Source organism: Thalassophryne amazonica, chromosome 11, assembly GCF_902500255.1.
Source record: "Thalassophryne amazonica chromosome 11, fThaAma1.1, whole genome shotgun sequence".
In the NCBI taxonomy this organism is placed as follows: Eukaryota; Metazoa; Chordata; class Actinopteri; order Batrachoidiformes; family Batrachoididae; genus Thalassophryne; species Thalassophryne amazonica.
The window spans coordinates 69,492,389-69,506,515 of record NC_047113.1 but is presented as its reverse complement, the minus strand read 5'-3'; the positions used below and the strand labels follow the sequence as shown (position 1 = coordinate 69,506,515).

The window sequence follows — 14,127 nt, the reverse complement described above, 5'->3', positions numbered from 1 at the left end:
GTGGAAATATATAAAACATATTTTGCCTTTGCGCAGGGCTGCAGCAGCCACACACAGTGCACCTTGTCCATGTCCTTGTTGATTTCAGGCATTTTTCCGTGCCAGTTACAAGCCAGTGATGGTAGGGCAGTGGTAAAGTTTCTGTCTGGTAGGTCTGAATCTCGTGAGTGGCTTTTTTTTTAGTTAACCAGGGTTATTTAACCACGGGGGTCTGTATTGCATCCCCTTTTATGTATTATTTATATCAACCAGTGATATTCATTAATTATACAGCTGTTTTTTTATTTTATTTTCCTCCCCATCAGCAGCGTGATGTGATGCAACATGTCCCAGCTGCTCGCACTGTGTTCCTGCTCGCACAACACCATTGCGTGCCCAATACCATAGCAGTGGGATCATGCACGCCTGCCCGTCGGCTCATTGTTTTCGTGGTTCGCGCATATGAGTTGTTCCACCGTGATTCGTACTTATTCGTACTATGGGTGATGGGGCCCTAATACTCAAATGCTTTTTAAAAATTATTTCTTTACTTGCATAATTGGTGAGATGTCCAGAGAATTAGATTTAAGCTTGTGGGTTATTTGGCCACAACAAAAGGCTTCATAAGCATTTTTATTCCAGTGACACAGAGGAAAATAAACAATGATACAGTGCAATTGATTTAGACACAAAGTAAAAAACACTCACTTTCTGAATGGCCTCAGAAGGAAAAAAAATACTTTAGCTGTAGAAACCTCTGTGTATAAGTATATTACATTTGGTTTTTAGGTAGAAGAAAATGAACCAAAAATGTAAACCATTACTTTCCTTAAAGTACTCCTCAACTTGCAGTTGGTGACCTTCTGTTACACATTCATGGTGATGACTTTAATCCCATGTGTGTTGATGTAATTAAGAAGCACTTTGGCTCGCCTCTCTATGACATCGATGAGCTTGTCGATGCCCTGCCGGCCGCCCTGGCTATCCCAGTAGGTCTGGTCCATGAACAGAGACTGGAGGAGCTTCTCCCTCAACCTGCTGCTTCTCAGCACTGACAGCGCCTCCTCTGGAAATCTGCAAACAGATATATACACACATATACATATATACAGTGCATCCAGAAAGTATTTACAGCGCTTCATTTTTTTCCCCACATTTTATGTTACTGCCTTATTTCCAAATTGGATGAAATTCATTTTTTTCCTCAAAATTCTACACACAATAATACCCCAAAATGACAATGTGAAAAATGTTTTCATGAGCTTTTTGCTTTTATTTAAATTATAAGACACTAAGAAATTACACGTACATAAGTATCCACAGCCTTTTCCATGAAGCTCAGAATTTAACTCAGATGCATCCTGTTTCCACTAATCATCCTTGAGATGTTTCTACAACTTAATTGGAGTCCACCTGGGGTAAATTCAGTTGACTGGACATGATTTGGAAAGACACACACACACACCTCTCTACATATAAGGTCCCACAGTTGACAGTGCATGTTAGAGCACAAACCAAGCTTTAAGTCAAAGGAATTGTCTGTAGACCTCTGAGACAGGATTGTCCCAAGGCACAAATCTGGGGAAGGGAACAGAAACATTTCTGCTACTTTGAAGAGCTCAATAAGCACAATGGCCATCACCTGCAAATGGAAGAAGTTAAGATCCACCAGGACTCTTCCTAGAGCTGGCTGCCCATCTAAACTGATCGATCAGGAGAGAAGAGCCTTAGTCAGGGAGGTGACCAAGAACCTGATGGTCACTCTGTCATTCCTCTGTGGAGAGAGGAGAACCTTCCAGAAGGACAACCATCTCTGCGGCGATCCATTAATCAGGCCTGTATGGTAGAGTGGCCAGATGGAAGCCACTCCTTAGTAAAAGGCACATGGCAGACCACCTGGAGTTTACCAAAAGGCACCAGAAGGACTCTCAGACTATGAGAAACAAAACTCTCTGGTCTGATGAGACAAATAAACTCTTTGGTGTGAATGCCAGGTGTCATGTTTGAAGGAAGTCAGGCACGGCTTATCGCCAATACCATCTCTACAGTGAAGCATGGTGGTGGCAGCATCATGCTGTGGGGATATTTTTCACTGGCAGGAACTGGGAGAGCATTCAGGATAAAGGGAAAGATGAATGCAGCAATGTACAGAGTCATCCTGGATGAAAACCTGCTCCAGAGTACTCTTGACCTCAGACTGGCACAACAGATCATCTTTCAACAGGACACTGACCCTACAGCATACAGCCACGATATCAAAGGAGTAGCTTCAGGTGCTGCAAAGAAGAATGGGCAAAACTGCCCAATGATAGATTCGCCAAGCTTGTGGCGTCATTTTCAAGAAGATTTGAAGCTGTAATTGCTGCCAATGGTGCATCAGCAAAGTATTCAGCAAAGGGTTTGAATATGTATGTACGTGTGATTTCTTTTAATAAATTTGCCAAAATTAAAAAAAAAAAAATTCTCATGTTACCATTATCGGTTGTTGTGAATAGAATTTTGAGGGGAAAAAAATTTACTCCAATTTAGAACAAGACATTCAAATACTTGAGCTCTTGGCAAAATTCTGTTGTATGTGCATTAATTATTTTACCTGCATTAATGATAAATGTCCACCAGGTGGAAATATTGCTCCATTTCAAGAACCTTGGGACAGATGAGTTATGCAGTTTTGTTGGAATTTTGTGGAGATAAGTAAACCTACACATTTTTAACTACACATAATAGCCTATCAGAAAAACCCATCATTGCCTTTTCCAGGAAGCCACCATGTCAGCCACCTTGGATTTATAAAAATGCTACCTTACAATCAGAGTTCTTCAATCCATGGATATTGAAGAACTGTCTTTGGGTTTCAACAAAGATGCCATAATGTTGTCTGGTCCTGTCCTGTACTGCATCTAACAGATTCTTCTTAGAACCTAATCTGAGCTTTGAGACTAAGAGCCCTTAGGATCACAAGACTGGCAGATGATGCTTCCAGTTTTTTGCTTCCTCAGTCTGTCTATCTCTACTAAGTTGCTTGAGATGTAGCATGTTGCTGATGCTATTCTAATTCCTGCAGGTATAAAGCAATGAGTGGGAAAAATTAACATGTCTACAGGTAACCATGTTTGAAGACATTTAAAGACAAAAACAATCCAACGGAAAGCAATGCTTGTCATGAGTATGGCAGGAGAAATGGATGTTTCTCTGATCATATAGAGCATCTGTACAGTTTAATTCTTTGTCTTGGGATCAGAATCATAGTTAAGATGCAAGCCAAAGATTCAGAGGTGTCAAGTAACGAAGTACAAATACTTCCTTACTGTACTTAAGTACACTTTTTAGGTATCTATACTTTACTCCTTTACTTATTTTTCTGCCTACGTCTGACTTCTACTCATTACATTTTCATACAAGTATCTGTACTTTCTATTCCTTACATTTTTAAAACAAACAGCCTCGTTACTCTTGGCTTCAGTTTAATGTTTATATATATATATATATATATATATATATATATATATATATATATATATATATATATATATATATATATATTTCACATCATGTGCGCCTGTAATAAACTTTTCTGCAGCACGGCTTTGCTTTGAACCGTGAACCAATCCAAGCAGTGGTTCGCAGATTGAAGCAATGCTTCGACCTATTGCTTCGTTTATTCTTTCTTTCTTTCGCTTAATTTCCCCCCGCTAAAACCCTAAAGAGCATACGTCTGTGAGTATTATTTACCTTTTCTATGTTCAACCGACCTGTTATGGTCTTCTGAAACAGTTGATAGATGTATTTTATAACTTAAAAACGGGAGCGACGCTAACGCGTTAGCATGTCTATGGCATTTTCAATGTTAAAAGTTAGCATTAAGCAGCTCTCATCACGTTCGGGTGCATTTGTTTTCAAATTGTAATATTTCTTAAATTTATTTTTGTTTATATATTAATAATCTAATGATTATTATATACAATTTTAGAGAAAGAGGCAAAAAGAACCTGAACAGAAACACAACAGAAAATATAAAAGCAACTAACAATGAACATACATAAATAAAAACATACATACATAAATAAATGTTTCCTGTGAACACCTAGTGACTCTTACACCTCCACTTCATTCCTGTCTTATTTAATGACAATTTGTTTCGGTCAAACCATATTTTCAATGTGTTAATTTCTTCAGTGATTTCCTGCAGAACTATCTGCCAAACTAGAAAACTGCTGCATCCTAGTAAGAGCAGAATACTACTGGAATGAATTTGAATAAGGAAAGTTTTTTTTTCTCACTAAATGGATGCTGCACTCACTGCAGTTTATTGTCTGGAATAGTCCCAGATTGCATTTCAGAGCTTCTAGAATTGAAACATTTTCGTGCAGGTGGTGTTGGGGGGTAATTTTGGGTTTTGGGTCTTGGGCCACATGTAGAACGAATCAGTTTTTAAATTAAGTTTTCAATTCATATAGTGGCATCTACCTTTTTTTTTTTTTTTTTTAAAGGTTACTTTATACTTTTATACTTTAAGTAGGTTTTGGAGCACATACTTTTTCACTTTTACTTGAGTAAAGAGGTCAAGTTGATACTTCAGCTTTTACCAGAGTGTTTTTAAACTGCAGTATCTGTACTTCTACTTAAGTAACAAATGTGTGTACTTCTGACACCACTGCAAAGATTAAATAAGTGATAATTTTAATCAACCACACTTGAAAATCCAATGCATCAATACATTTGACTTTACTTACATATACATTTTTGTAATTAGCAAAATTGTATACCTTGGCCCTGAAATTGTGCATTTAGCTGTTGGAATCAAGACTGTAGGTCAACTAGAAGGCATGACTTTGGGGAAAAGTCACCACTTTCACACATCCAAGAAGACCAACAAGGTGACTTCTGCCATTGTATGCATAAAAAACGTATATATGTTTGTGCATACAATAGCAGAAGTTTGTTTTGATAGTTGAAAGTTTTTTTTTCTCTCTGATTTTGGTTGAGTGACATTTCATACACTTTCAGTAAGAGCAAAAAAATGGGCCAAGGTTGAAGAATGATTCTGAGACTCAGGATGTCTAGATTATTACCGTAAGCAAGAAAAAGTCAAAGCTTTTTGTCACTGTCAGTCCAGAATACAGCTTTTAGACTCACTTTATTGACATTTGAATAGATTTTTTTTCATCTGCCTTGAAGAAATGTTGAGTAAAAAGGAAAGCCTCTATCCAACAGATGTGATGTTTGAAAATGAATAAAAAGCAGAGGAAAGACTGCTGAAACATCAGTCTTTTTAGAGGATTATTCAATAAGGTCTCCATGAAATTTGTTGGAATGATAAATCTTATCAACACCAGCTCCTTTATTTTACACGTCGGGTCAGGCTAAGGGGCATGCACTATATCTACCACACTATGGAACTGCACTGGGCCCTGAATACTCAACATCATCCATCCAGATAGATGTCCAATCCACCCCTACAATACCTCTTGAAAGTAACCACTTGTCTGTCGCAACCTTGTGAAAGTGCATGTGCCCTTGGCCTTCTCCACCTGCTAAGGTCCTCAACACTGAGGCACCTGAATGTTGGATCTCATCCGGAAAAATACTCCATATGGACAAAATGTTGCAGCTGATGTTCCTTCACAGTGCAAGTAGACCCTAAAGACATGAATCTTCCTTCTCCTGCTCCTGGATTTCAGTGACTTCCTGCACTCAGCCATCAGAAGTGTGCCTGCATGCGGTTTCCCTACAAGTGTTGAACTTGTAGGGACATTCACTTATCTCTGGACAGAGGTGCTTGGTGATGCTGATACCTTCATTGATAAAGAAGGTCTGACTCTTTAAGGACCTGGTGATTTCTGTCTTGCTGTATGGTTGGGGGACTTAGACACTAAGAAGTGACTTCAGTCTTTAGTTATATGTCTCCTTGGAGTTATCCTTGAGTCTGGCGTAAATTACTTAATGCAAAATGTGGGGTTAATTGGGAAGAGAAAGATTAGGACTGTCACATGCATTGCCCAGCATGCAGGTGCCTGAGTGCATTTCACCTAGTATGTACTACAGATAAGCGGCTACGTACGTGTTCGACCAGTTCTCTGCCTGGATTGTTGCCATCCAGAATCCAAGGTGGCTTTATAGCTTGGTGGGTGCAGCTCAAGTAACTTAATGAATCAAAATAAGATTTTGCACTCATTGTGATTTAAGTAATATGCAGGTAGTTGACTGTTACTATGGTGATCATTCCCCACATTGAGACTACTCATCTGCCACCTTTCATTAGTTTGGGCCTAAGAGCCTTGGAGACATAGTGGCACATGTTCACACAGACGCCCAGACAGATGGGGATCTGGACTGTATCCCTTGCAGATACTATATTTATTCAGTTGGGGGATAATAATGTAATCAGTGTTTACTTACTCCTTTATTCCTTCAAGGAGCCGAAAGTCCAGATTGTCCTCATTGCGGTCAAAGAACCCTTTGTTTTTGGTGAACACCAGCTGTCTGGTCTCGTCCACCCTGCAGATGATGTTTGCCAGACGTATCCTGTCCTGCTCCCCACATCCAGTGTGTCGGCCTTGTTCCACACACGCATCCTGCTTCCGGGGTTTGAACCCACAACAGTTCTGATCCAGGCGGTTGTATATCTAAGAAAAGAAAATTCAGTATTTGTGTTTGATGAATTGAGAAGTGGAGATTGGTCTTTGTATACTTTCATATATGGAGGAACATTTATGCTGACCAGTTCCTGTTTATGTTCTCGTGCAGTAAATCATTACACCAGTTACGTAGCTTCTTTCCATTGGCTGCCTGTCAACATTCAGACTGCTTTCACACTGTTACTTCTGATACATCACGTTGTCGGCACCCGCTTTACTGATAATACGGTTATGTGCTCTAACCACCATCAGAAAGCACTTCAATAAAAACATTTCAGTGTTCCAATACAAGGCTTAAAATAAAGTTTCAGAGTTTACTGCTTTTCATTTCATTTTTTCCACAAATGTCCAAGAGAAGCCAAATTAATGCTGAGTTTAAAAATGCCATTTCCTATTTTTGTGATTTTACATGGTGCATAATTTGTTGTTGTCATCTTTCTGATCTGCTATGGTGTGCACTGCAGCAGTGGCGGATCTGTTGGTGGTGGTGTGGGTGGCGGAGGGGGGGTGTTTGCTGGTAAACGGAGGCCAAAATCAGGGTAACATGGTCAAACTCTCTGCTCCTAGTCAAAGTTCTAGCAGCAACATTTTGAACCAGTAGGAGACCTATACAGCTAGACTGTGTTAAACCAGAGAATAGGACATTGCAGCAATCCGATCTAGAAGAGACAAAGGCATGGATCAGAGTGTCTGTGTCAGCCATAGACAGGGTAGGACAAAGTTTCACAATGTTACCGGGTTGGTGGCCAAGTGGTTAGTACTCTTGGTTTCAGTGTGGAAGATTCCTATTTCAAACTCTATATTTAGCTTCACAGTTGATCATAAAATGCAGGAAAAGGCTTTACATATTTTATTAATTTTCAAGGTGGAAAGCAGGGGTGGTAGCCAAGTGGTAAATGCGCTTGGTTTCAGTGCAGAAGGTTCCGGGTTCAAATCCCACCCCTGCCACATTTCTCCATGTAATGTGGAGTTGCATCAGGAAGGGCATCTGGCATAAAACCTGTGCCAATTCAACATGCAGATCTATCTTGGATTTGCTGTGGTGACCCCAAGTGCAAACAAGGGAGCAGCTGAAGGGACTTACTATTAATTTTCAAGGTAGACATGCCCCACCCCGCTTCACCTGAAAATAGATCTGCCCCAGTGCAACTATTGATTTTATTTTTTGATCTTGTATTTCATGTTATTATTGACGGGAACACAGTTTGCGCAGCTGCTGTGAAAAAAAAAATGCATGCACCCAAGCATTCAAACCTGCACTTTCCAAAAGCTCTGATTGCCAGTCAGAAACTTTACCACTAAGCTACCATCACTTTCCTGTAAAAGGTGCGGGAAAATGCCTGATATCAAGAAGGACATGGACATATTTAAAAAAAAATATAACCACACACCATATAAAAACGCCACATTTTATTGAATCCCTCTTATCAAGCGAGCAATACAAGCCGTCTGTTCCTCTGTAGATAACCCATGGTCACAGACGTACAATCATGAAATGACATGAATAATGAAGCAGTGTGCTCTTATCATGTCCACATCTGCTGGCAGCATGTTCAGCCGGCCCCGCGTGCGTCCTGCCCGACAAGCGTGTCTTGTGGACGGTGTGCCGCAGGACAGACCCTGCATCATTTGGAACAGAGCTCACGTGAGTGACATGACATTCAGATCACCCCCTGCGTGTTATGATCTGACGGTCTGTTTCACCTGGGGTAGCCTGTCAATGTGCGTGGCGTGCGCTCGCTTGTTGCAGCCCATTGCAAGAGCGATATATGTTTATATGTATGTCCATGTGAGAACAGTAAGCAGACACACGCGCGTCACAGTGGACAGATGGTTGTCCATGCCCATCCACTGCGACGTCCAGATAAACAGATCTCTACAGCTGCTCCTGTGGGCAATCACACCCCCTGTCAGTTCAGCGCACACTCATGGGGCACTTAGACAATTTTCACATCCAGCTCGACAGTCATTGTCTGCTGACTGTTTTCGTGATGATAGTATGAATGGCCACACATTTTCTAAGTTCCAAGCGAGCGGTGTTAGATGTTTATGTGTGTCAGCTGGAATTTGGCCGACACCTGCTGCGAGAGGGTTCAATGGGCTCGCACAGCTCACACTCTGTCTTTCAGCCACCGGTGTGCGCAAATAGTTGTAGCAACAGGTGTATACAAGGTGTACGAGGCAGCTCCGATTTTACACATTTTGCATAAGATCCCTACTTCATGCGCACTTCATGTACAATTTGACCAGATTCGCACTATGTGTAAAGGGGCCCTTAAGAAAGTGTGAGATATGAATTAAGGAGTTAACAACACTGATTAATTTTTCCTAAAAACATGAATTGTCATCAAAGCTACAGCTCTATGAATTCCTGCACAGGCAATTATCTTCAGTTTTATATATTTAATTCCCATTCCACTTTTTTGCTCCTTTTGAACAACGTTTGAATGATAAATTCTCTACATTTCTTTCTTCTGTGCCAAAAGGTGACCTCAGATGAAACATTCCATCTGCTCGAGCTAACAACAATACATCTTTTGATTTTCTTACAAGCTGCTGGAACGTATTGCTGATGTCAGACAGTGGATGATTGCAATGGACATTTTTGGAATTCAAAGATGTGTGAGTGGGTTTTGGCAAGTCCTCCTACACCCAGTGGTATGTAACATTCAGTAAATTACATTATTTACCTGTAAAAGGAAATCAAACAGAGCCAGTTTGCTCCACTCGTAGTGATGAACTGCTGAACATCCGGAGCTGGGCTTTGGGCTGACATTCTTCAGCCAGCATCTCTCTTTCAGGGAGCTTTGGTACTCCCCCCACGTTAAACTCACAGCAGAAACGCCTGCCGTGAGGCCTGATGGGAAAAGAGATGCATCCCACAATGCCACTGGGCAGGGCTGGCCATCTAATGGGGAAAATGAAGAGATCAGTTTGTTGATGTAAAGAAGGACAAGTTTGTACTGTAACAAGCTTGTTGCAGTGTTGAAAGGAGTTAGTACGTCGGCAAAGTGACAATGGCATGGTACTGTTTTCACTGGTGTGAAAACTTGGTGAGAATATTACTTGATTAGATTTTGAAGTAATATGGTCAAAGGTCAAGGAAAACATCGCCCAAAAAACACATTTTTATGGATTTCAGTAACCAAGAAGCCAAGATGGATCAAATCTGGTGAGAATATTATTTGGATAGATATCTAGAGGTGATTCCATTTTGAAGTAGTTTGGTAAAAGGTCAAGGAAAACCTAGGGCTTTTTATCTTAACAAACACCTTTTGTTACATATCTTAACAACCAAAAAAACCTAAATGGATGATTTAAAGCATATATTCATGAGCAAACTATTTGAGATTGATTGGTATGAATGATATCATAACGAAGTCACTTTTTTTTTTTTTTTCCCCAAAATAGAGTTTATTCATGTCTGAGAGGACACTCTCACATTTTTAGGTGCAAAGATGCAGATATGACCAAAGAAAATATTTTTTTTCAAATAGAGCTGTAACTTTGTGGAACAGCCTCTCTCATCATGTCTCATCATGTGGTAAATGCTCCAAGTGTTATTACTTTAATGAAATACTGTGATTACTTTCATGGTGTTTGATTTTTATTGTGATTAACTATATATTGAAGACAACTTTGGATGCTGTAGCTCCTCTGAAAAAGAGAGCTTTAAATCAGAAGTGTCTGACTCCGTGGTATAACTCACAAACTCGTAGCTTAAAGCAGATAACCCGTAAGTTGGAGAGGAAATGGCGTCTCACTAATTTAGAAGATCTTCACTTAGCCTGGAAAAAGAGTTTGTTGCTCTATAAAAAAGCCCTCCGTAAAGCTAGGACATCTTTCTACTCATCACTAATTGAAGAAAATAAGAACAACCCCAGGTTTCTTTTCAGCACTGTAGCCAGGCTGACAAAGAGTCAGAGCTCTATTGAGCTGAGTATTCCATTAACTTTAACTAGTAATGACTTCATGACTTTCTTTGCTAACAAAATTTTGACTATTAGAGAAAAAATTACTCATAACCATCCCAAAGATGTATCGTTATCTTTGGCTGCTTTCAGTGATGCCGGTATTTGGTTAGACTCTTTCTCTCCGATTGTTCTGTCTGAGTTATTTTCATTAGTTACTTCATCCAAACCATCAACATGTTTATTAGACCCCATTCCTGCCAGGCTGCTCAAGGAAGTCCTACCATTATTTAATGCTTCAATCTTAAATATGATCAATCTATCTTTGTTAGTTGGTTATGTACCACAGGCCTTTAAGGTGGCAGTAATTAAACCATTACTTAAAAAGCCATCACTTGACCCAGCTATCTTAGCTAATTATAGGCCAATCTCCAACCTTCCTTTTCTCTCAAAGATTCTTGAGAGGGTAGTTGTAAAACAGCTAACTGATCACCTGCAGAGGAATGGTCTATTTGAAGAGTTTCAGTCAGGTTTTAGAATTCATCATAGTACAGAAACAGCATTAGTGAAGGTTACAAATGATCTTCTTATGGCTTCGGACAGTGGACTTATCTCTGTGCTTGTTCTGTTGGACCTCAGTGCTGCTTTTGATACTGTTGACCATAAAATTTTATTACAGAGATTAGAGCATGTCATAGGTATTAAAGGCACTGTGCTGCGGTGGTTTGAATCATATTTGTCTAATAGATTACAGTTTGTTCATGTAAATGGGGAATCTTCTTCACAGACTAAAGTTAATTATGGAGTTCCACAAGGTTCTGTGCTAGGACCAATTTTATTCACTTTATACATGCTTCCCTTAGGCAGTATTATTAGACGGTATTGCTTAAATTTTCATTGTTACGCAGATGATACCCAGCTTTATCTATCCATGAAGCCAGAGGATACACACCAATTAGCTAAACTGCAGGATTGTCTTACAGACATAAAGACATGGATGACCTCTAATTTCCTGCTTTTAAACTCAGATAAAACTGAAGTTATTGTACTTGGCCCCACAAATCTTAGAAGCATGGTGTCTAACCAGATCGTTACTCTGGATGGCATTTCCCTGACCTCTAGTAATACTGTGAGAAATCTTGGAGTCATTTTTGATCAGGATATGTCATTCAAAGCGCATATTAAACAAATATGTAGGACTGCCTTTTTGCATTTACGCAATATCTCTAAAATCAGAAAGGTCTTGTCTCAGAGTGATGCTGAAAAACTAATTCATGCATTTATTTCCTCTAGGCTGGACTATTGTAATTCATTATTATCAGGTTGTCCTAAAAGTTCCCTAAAAAGCCTTCAGTTGGTTCAGAATGCTGCAGCTAGAGTACTGACGGGGACTAGCAGGAGAGAGCATATCTCACCCGTGTTGGCATCTCTCCATTGGCTTCCTGTTAATTCTAGAATAGAATTTAAAATTCTTCTTCTTACTTATAAGGTTTTGAATAATCAGGTCCCATCTTATCTTAGGGACCTCGTAGTACCATATTACCCCATTAGAGCGCTTCGCTCTCAGACTGCGGGCTTACTTGTAGTTCCTAGGGTTTGTAAGAGTAGAATGGGAGGCAGAGCCTTCAGCTTTCAGGCTCCTCTCCTGTGGAACCAGCTCCCAATTCAGATCAGGGAGACAGATACCCTCTCTACTTTTAAGATTAGGCTTAAAACTTTTCTTTTCGCTAAGGCTTATAGTTAGGGCTGGATCGGGTGACCCTGGACCATCCCTTGGTTATGTTGCTTTAGACGTAGACTGTGGGGGGGTTCCCATGATGCACTGTTTCTTTCTCTTTTTGCTTCGTATGCATCACTCTGCATTTAATCATTAGTGATCGATCTCTGCCCCCCTTCTCGGCATGTCTTTTTCCTGGTTCTTTCCCTCAGCCCCAACCAGTCTCAGCAGAAGACTGCCCCTCCCTGAGCCTGGTTCTGCTGGAGGTTTCTTCCTGTTAAAAGGGAGTTTTTCCTTCCCACTGTGGCCAAGTGCTTGCTCATAGGGGGTCGTTTTGACCGTTGGGGTTTTTCATAATTATTGTATGGCCTTGCCTTACAATATGGAGCGCCTTGGGGCAACTGTTTGTTGTGATTTGGCGCTATATAAGAAAAAAGTTGATTGATTGATATTGCTGTGCAGTTTCTGTGTGAGATTTCAGGAATTCCCCAAACAATTTGTGGTGAAAACTTTAAACAAAATATTCGCAGAAGATCATTTTATGTTAAAGTTCGTAATATTTAGCAGTTGTTTTAACAATTTTCATCTTGAATATAACAAAAAATGAACTGAGTGGCTTTGGGTGCACATTGTCCTCAATTAGACCCCCTCTCTCTGTCTCTCTCTGTGTTTACCCACCGTGTAAAAAGTTGAACTTTCTGCTGACAGCTGGTGAGGTCCTATTGAGCGCGAGCACCCTGTCCAAGTGGAAAGCAAAGACTTCACTCGTGTCCACGGGGCTGCTGATAATTCCACACTGCCCTTTGCACACTTCGTTGCTGGTTCCGTGTTTTTGGCTGGTCGGAGAAACGTTCGTCTCCGCTTCGAACATCAGGAAGGACGGAGAGTCTCCGTGACTGACTTCTTTGATGCGCAAAATTTTGGTGTCCGTCAGAAAGCGCATGGTCCTGACGTCCTGCGCGCTGAACCACGGCGGTGTCCTCAGGCTGTAAATTCGGATAGAACTAATGCCAGAGTCTGCCTGTGGATTCGTGTCAAATTCACGTGTTATAACCACTGACTTGTAATGCGCATCTCCAGTTTGGCTCCGGCGCGTTTTGGGCGCAAAGTTGTCCGTAATTTGGCCCGCGTCCTGCTCCAACTGGCCAAATTTGCTGTGCGAAAACGCGGATTTACCTCTCCTCACTTTTCGCCTCACTTTTGGTCTCACTGTGCCTCGAATATTTGTGGGTTTATGACGCTTAGATTTGAGCGTGACGTACACCACATTGGATCGGGTCGGCACCGCGGCGGCCGCTCCGATCTGCACACTCACGGAGTGTGGAATCCGCAAAGTGTCCAATCCACCGCCGCGTCCGAAGTTGTCTTTAACAACCCATATGTGCCGCAGCTGCTGCCAGTGTACAACGTGTGAAACCACAAAAAATAAATAAACTACACACACGATCACGATTACCAGACTCTTTTTGGATAAAGGACACCTTCGAAAACTGGTGTTCAGTCTTCGACAAGAGAAGCACAGCCAGCGAAAGAGTGACTTCCCCATTAGAACCTAACTTGGCATGGTTGTCCGAGTGTCCAGGGAGGAGCGCACAACTTCCCACAGTCATGTTGGAAGGGAGGATTTTTGCCGCATAATAACAGCTGTGCAGCATCGGCAGCACACACCCTCCAGCCTCCAGTCCAACATGAACTTTCTTTGTCCTTTCAAATATGACTCAGCACATTTTTTATTACTTTTCTTCTTCTTTTTCATGTATAAGCAATTTGCTTTCCTTCCCATTAACAAAACCTACACTGTAAAAAATAATTTTTGCTTTTTGTTCCTTCAACTTATTGTTTTGAGTCAGGCCAACTAAATTTTGCCAAAAAGTTGAGACAA

At 40.8% G+C, this 14,127-nt stretch overlaps 1 protein-coding gene across 2 annotated transcripts; it reads right to left on the bottom strand.

Annotated features, from left to right (window-relative positions):
• Positions 1–513: 513 nt before the first annotated feature.
• Positions 514–13,908, bottom strand: gask1b (golgi associated kinase 1B). 2 transcript variants are annotated; one of them, XM_034182151.1, is made up of 4 exons: positions 12,924–13,908; positions 9,308–9,525; positions 6,378–6,605; positions 514–1,062 (listed from the first exon to the last, which is right to left on the bottom strand). In XM_034182151.1, exons 1-4 carry the CDS (start codon positions 13,789–13,791, stop codon positions 961–963), a joined length of 1,416 nt encoding a protein of 471 aa, XP_034038042.1. In that variant the 5' UTR covers positions 13,792–13,908; the 3' UTR covers positions 514–960. The 2 variants fall into 2 exon arrangements, with proteins under 2 accessions (XP_034038042.1, XP_034038041.1); XM_034182150.1 differs by having other exon boundaries at positions 514–1,053; positions 6,379–6,605; positions 12,924–13,905.
• Positions 13,909–14,127: the final 219 nt, after the last annotated feature.

Excerpts from the sequence above, each read along its gene's own strand:
- gask1b (XM_034182150.1), bottom strand. The coding sequence starts at position 13,791 with ATGGGGAAGTCACTCTTTCGCTGGCTGTGCTTCTCTTGTCGAAGACTG. Across the intron at positions 9,526-12,923 it reads AAAGTTCAACTTTTTACACG|ATGGCCAGCCCTGCCCAGTG; the intron begins GTGGGTAAACAC and ends TTTCCCCATTAG. Across the intron at positions 1,054-6,378 it reads CTCCTTGAAGGAATAAAGGA|ATTTCCAGAGGAGGCGCTGT; the intron begins GTAAGTAAACAC and ends ATCTGTTTGCAG.